This window comes from Limulus polyphemus, unplaced genomic scaffold (assembly GCF_000517525.1).
Source record: "Limulus polyphemus unplaced genomic scaffold, Limulus_polyphemus-2.1.2 Scaffold4067, whole genome shotgun sequence".
Lineage (NCBI taxonomy): Eukaryota > Metazoa > Arthropoda > Merostomata > Xiphosura > Limulidae > Limulus > Limulus polyphemus.
The window spans coordinates 45,680-51,809 of NW_013669677.1; the positions used below are offsets into that span (position 1 = coordinate 45,680).

The following is a 6,130-nucleotide window of genomic DNA, read 5'->3' on the forward strand; positions in this document are numbered from 1 at the left end:
TTGTTGTCATGGTTTGTAGGTTGAAGTACTTAAAGCAGTGTATTGTCATGGTTTGTAGGTTGAAGTACTTAAAGCAGTGTGTTGTTGTCATGGTTTGTAGGTTGAAGTACTTAAAGCAGTGTATTGTTGTCATGGTTTGTAGGTTGAAGTATTTAAAGCAGTGAATTGTTGTCATGGTTTGTAGGTTGAAGTACTTAAAGCAGTGTATTGTTGTCATGGTTTGTGGGTTGAAGTACTTAAAACAGTGTATTGTTGTCATGGTTTGTGGGTTGAAGTACTTAAAACAGTGTATTGTTGTCATGGTTTGTGGGTTGAAGTACTTAAAGCAGTGAATTGTTGTCATGATTACATACTATTGCCAGTTTTGCAACTTCAGTTGTAACAAGTTTTTAAGAAGTATGGCAAGGTAAAAAACTTATAACATCTTGACAAATTGTTGATAGATCCACCCTTTATAATGTGGATGTTAGATTCCAAAACAGAAATTCAATTGAAGGTTCATCAGGATATTTGGCAGGTGTCTGGTCAAATTAGGTTGCTAAAATTCTATTTTCTTCAACCATCTTTCTGACTAAAACTGCTGTTAGTTTGGAAATATGACTGGAATCCTATGAACTTTTTAACTTGTGAATCTTCATCAGATTCTAAATTTTATTATCCTGTTTGCTGTATCAGTAGATATGTCCAGCTTCATCATGGTGAATTTTGGGGTTGGAAGGTTCTCTTTCATAATCATAGCCTTTATTTTGAGGATGGTGATGTTTCAGAGCTATTTGTTTTTTTAAATGCTGTGATGTGTGAGTTTCTCTGCTTCCATGGATAATCATAAAGTCTCCTTTCTTTCAAATATGCCTCATTTTGCTTTATTGCAGTGAATAATCTTGCTATATATTATATCATTCAAACATGACACTAGTTGTGGTACTACTGCACTGTTAAATGGTCAGAAGTGTGCTGTGAACCAAATATAAAAGAGGATAAACATGTCGTTTACCACTCTATTGAAATTCAAACAGAGTGCATTAACCACCGTTATTATGGTGTTGGATATTTTTAATCCCTACATAACAGTTGGTTATACTCTTGCTGATGTGAATTTATAACCTTCATTTCTTCATTGTTTTCATCTAGGTTTGAATGAAAAGAATCGCCAGAGACTAAATGATCTCATCTTAAACGGGTATGTACTATTCAAATTATCAGAGCTACTTAATTCCTAAGCTGTGTTCATTTATTCTCATGAATTCAGGATAATTCAATTAGCTTTTATATTTACTAATAGAAAGAATCTCAACAAGCCTAATCTGTTTTTTTATCTTGATTTTAATTTCTATACTAGGCCAGTTCTGGATAATTTCACTCCATGTTTTATAATGAAGTTATATACATATATCTGTTTGTATGTCTGTACATTTTTGTTATGACTTGTATTAGTGTGCAAGGAAGTCGCATGCTTTATTAACAAGCATTTTCTCATAATTGTTTTGGCTGCAAAGTCTGTAATACCAAATGAGCTATTATGGACGTGGAATCCAGTAGTCGTCATAATATATATATTAGTCATCAGCATTACCTTCTTGAAAAGAAAGACCAGGTGTCTCATAATACAGGGTGATAAAATATTGGAATACAAAACATGTTCTTAAAACTGTTTTTTTTTTAAACAGATAATTTTCATTTTATTATGGGATTGTTTCAGCAAGTGTTAGAACAAATTCTATGAAATTGAAAACAATCTTACGTTTAGTTTTTTAAGATGTATTGAAGAGACTTTTTTTGGGGGTAACAAGTAATATTTTATTTTATTAGAGTAACCTTTGTGAAATTTAAAGGAAAGAAACTACGCATCAAAACACCCGTGTGTCGGGCCCTGAAGAAGATTAATAATGTGGAAGGTAAGTGAACAATTATTCTAACACAGGAGCTAGAGACGGGCCCTGAAGAAGATTAATAATGTGGAAGGTAAGTGAACAATTATTCTAACACAGGAACTAGAGACGGGCCCTGAAGAAGATTAAATATGTGGAAGGTAAGTGAACAATTATTCTAACACAGGAACTGGAGTTATTAAAAAATGTAGTAGAGACGGGCCCTGAAGAAGATTAATAATGTGGAAGGTAGGTGAACAATTATTCTAACACAGGAACTGGAGTTATTAAAAAATGTAGTAGAGACGGGCCCTGAAGAAGATTAATAATGTGGAAGGTAAGTGAACAGTTATTCTAACACAGGAACTGGAGTTATTAAAAAATGTAGTAGAGACGGGCCCTGAAGAAGATTAATAATGTGGAAGGTAGGTGAACAATTATTCTAACACAGGAACTAGAGTTATTAAAAAATGTAGTAGAAATATTTAGTGAAGGGTGTGTGAGACTTTAGTTTCAGGATAAATCACAGAAATATCTCACTATAACATTACTCAGCTTTTAAAGAAAGTTCTTCCTCAATAATAGAACTTCATTCAGAAATGACGTGAATGACTTGTATATCAAATTTCATGGTACAGGATTTGTTTTGGAAAATAATATTTTTTATTCAATGTTTTTCTGCCTGGTAAAAACTTATGATCAAATGTCGGTCTTGAAGCAGATTTGAATCTTTAATATGTCTCTTGTATAATGTTTTTGTTAAGATTAAAGAAATTGTTACTGGTCAACAAACATTTAAATCATTCTTCTTGAACTCATGCTAAAATTTATATTGGTTTGAATTTGTCATTTTTCTGAGAAGTCTGTTATATATGTACATATATATGATGTTAGGATCATTCAATAGATAGCAAGTTTCAGTATGATAATTCTACTGGTTGACAAGTGTGTGTAACTCTGTTTTTCTCTATCTTTAACTTTAGTGAAGATGAGATCTTGTAAATTTAGGTATCATAAACAGAATTTACCAATTAATAGTTACTTTAAAGAAATATTGTGATGCCCCCCAAAATTGTTGTTTCTTGTTTGAGTTATACAGAGGGTTATCTGCAGGTTGTAATGCCCCCAGACATAATTTATTGTTATGTAAGTTGTATAGGGGAATTATTTGTTTATTGTAGTGTCCTCAAACACTGCTGATTCTTGTTTGAGCTATACAGAGGGTTATCTGCAGGTTGTAGTGCCCCCAGACATAATTTATTGTTATGTAAGTTGTATAGGGGAATTATTTGTTTATTGTAGTGTCCTCAAACACTGCTGATTCTTGTTTGAGCTATACAGAGGGTTATCTGCAGGTTGTAGTGCTCCCAGACAATGCTGATTTCTATTTGAGTTTGGTTATTTGGACTTTATGAGAACAGTACTTTGGAGTCTTATGTTTTTTGTGGAGTTGTTAGGCCAGTGATGGATTCTAAAACAGACAGTTATTCAAAGATTGGAGTCTTATGTTTTTTGTGGAGTTGTTAGGCCAATGGTGGATTCTAAACCAGACAATTATTCAAAGATTGGAGTCTTATGTTTTTTGTGGAGTTGTTAGGCCAATGGTGGATTCCAAAACTGACAATTATTCAAAGATTGGAGTCTGATGTTTTTTGTGGAGTTGTTAGGCCAGTGGTGGATTCTAAACAGACAATTATTCAAAGATTGGAGTCTGATGTTTTTTGTGGAGTTATTAGGCCAGTGGTGGGTTCTAAAACAGACAATTATTCAAAGATTTGAGTCTGACGTTTTCTGTGGAACCTGAAAAATTAATGTAGCAGAGTTGTTGGGCCAGTGGTGGGTTCCAAAACAGAACTCTTCAACCCAACTTCTGATATTGTTAACAAGATACTAAACAAGGGTTTGAAGTTAACAAGTACCCACAGACCAAAACAAGCTCCTAGTCACACATTGTTACAGGTCCAATGGACTTTTGTTCTATGTAAACATTGTATTGAAAGCTGATGTCCATATATAGTGTAGGGTCTATAAAAAGTTTCTGAAGGGGTTTCATCTGAAATTAGCCTTACTGTTGTTTACAGAAATTTCTTAAAAATTACATTGTTTGGCAGTAGCATGTAATTATGGCAATAAGTTTTAGCACAATCTCTGTAGGAAGCAGTAATTACAAGGGTAGCATGGGAACTGGAACATTGATCTTATAAAGTTGATTAACGCTCAGCAGAGTAGACTTCAAGCAATTATGTAATTATTTAGAACAAAAACAACTGCACAGAGTTTATTGACATTGTATGCTGTACGATCCCAGTGTTGATTTTTCTCATAGCTCTGATTCCAGTGTTTGTTTGTAATATACCTAGGTTTTTCTGTTTCAGAATGGAGGATCTGTGTATATTTTTACTTATTTGTCAATCTTATTTAGTATCAAAAATGATATCTTAATTTTTGTTGGGAGGTGAATGAAAAGGTTAGCCAAAATTTTGATGTTTTTTTTAAATGCCAAAGTTGTTATACCAAAAGTTTTTCAGGGTTAATCAGTTAGTCAGAATGTGATGAAATATCAATATAGTTTAGAAATTTGTACAGATATTACAATTAGTTTGGTATGTTAAAATCTTAAGTTTCAGTTACTGATATCCAAAATGGTTTCAGAGCCAAAAATACAAGAAGAACCAAAACTTCCCAAAGAAATCTATATTGAATTTCGTCCACGCACAAATGCTGCTTGGCTTCATGTTCAAAGCCTAGCACAGAATCCTCGAGTTCGTACAAAAGTTAACCTGCAAAGGCGTTTATCAACTGTGATAGAATACTTGGAGAAAAAATGGAAACCACAAAGGCTCAAACAAGTATCCTTGTCAGAGGGTCATACAGTTGACCAAGTAGGGATATGTCTTTGAGAATCAGTTTTTTCACATTTCAATCTGTAAGAATTTATCAAGAAGAAAATTTGAACATAACTTAAAAATATACAAAGTCAAAATACTAATCAAGTAATACTTAGAGATGACCAAATATACATAAAAATGTTGTTTTTGTGAAATATTAGAAATAGGATCGTCATTCTCCATACATATATTGTTTTTAGAAAACATGTTCATAAGACATTTATTTAGATATAATTTAGAGATGAAAAATTAAACATTATTTCCCATCAAATGATGGGCATTCATCTTGTGCCTAAATAAAATTTAACCTTACGACTGTTCTCCAGCTAGCAGTTACTGTCTTGAAACGTGTTCAAATCCTTAGTTTATTTGTTTTATTAATTAAACATTCATTAACTTTTTTATCCTTGATTTCTAACTTGTTTGAAATTTTGTAACAATTTTAAAAGAGTCAAAGTTTCATACATAATACTGTACTTTGAAGAGAGGTGTGTTCAGAGAAACCTCAACAAATTGAATAATGTTCAAGTTGAACCTCATGCATTTTAAAACATTTTAATTACTTAGATGACAAGGCTGATCCTACTTTGTTAGGATTTTGTAAAACATGTGACAACTCGAATAACTTGACTACTTGGTGAACCTGTGGGCATTTTAAAGCATTTGTAATAACTCTGAGTGAGATGGATAGTTCCTAGCCTATAATTTTTGAGGTTGCTTAAACTTTTTTTTAATATGGTAGCATATTGTAATCATTAGAAGTTCTTGGAGTCGTATCTTTAACTTGATAATGTATTGTAACTATTACAAGTTCTTGGAGTCATACTTTTAATATGGTAGCATATTGTAATCATTAGAAGTTCTTGGAGTCGTATCTTTAACTTGATAATGTATTGTAACTATTGCAAGTTCTTGGAGTCATACTTTTAATAAGGTAACATACTGTAACCATTACAAGTACTTGGAGTCATACTTTTGATATGGTAACATATTGTAAGCATTAGAAGTTAATGAATTGTACTTTTAATATGGTAACATATTTTAATCATTAAAAGTTCTTGGGGTCATACTTTTAATGTGGTAACATTGTAATCATTACAAGTTATTGAGTTGTACTTTTATATGGTAACATTGTAATCATTAGAAGTTATTGAGTTGTACTTTTAATAAGGTAACATATTGTAATCATTAAATGTTCTTGGAGTCATACTTTTGATATGGTAACATACTGTAATCATTAAAAGTTCTTGGAGTCATACTTTTAATAAGGTAACATATTGTAATCATTAAATGTTCTTGGAGTCATACTTTTGATATGGTAACATATTGTAATCATTAGAAGTTCATGTAGTCTGACTGTTAATATGGCCAGTG

At 32.1% G+C, this 6,130-nt stretch overlaps 1 protein-coding gene across 2 annotated transcripts in view; it reads left to right on the forward strand.

The window, feature by feature from the left end:
* Positions 1-6,130, forward strand: part of LOC106470528 (protein cramped-like) — a 26,088-nt gene that overhangs the window by 10,758 nt on the left and 9,200 nt on the right. For both annotated transcript variants that reach the window (XM_022399138.1, XM_022399137.1), the window contains exons 6-8: positions 1,132-1,180; positions 1,810-1,895; positions 4,521-4,717. In XM_022399138.1, the coding sequence (XP_022254846.1) occupies positions 1,132-1,180; positions 1,810-1,895; positions 4,521-4,717 (332 nt within the window). The remainder of the gene's footprint in view (positions 1-1,131; positions 1,181-1,809; positions 1,896-4,520; positions 4,718-6,130) is intronic.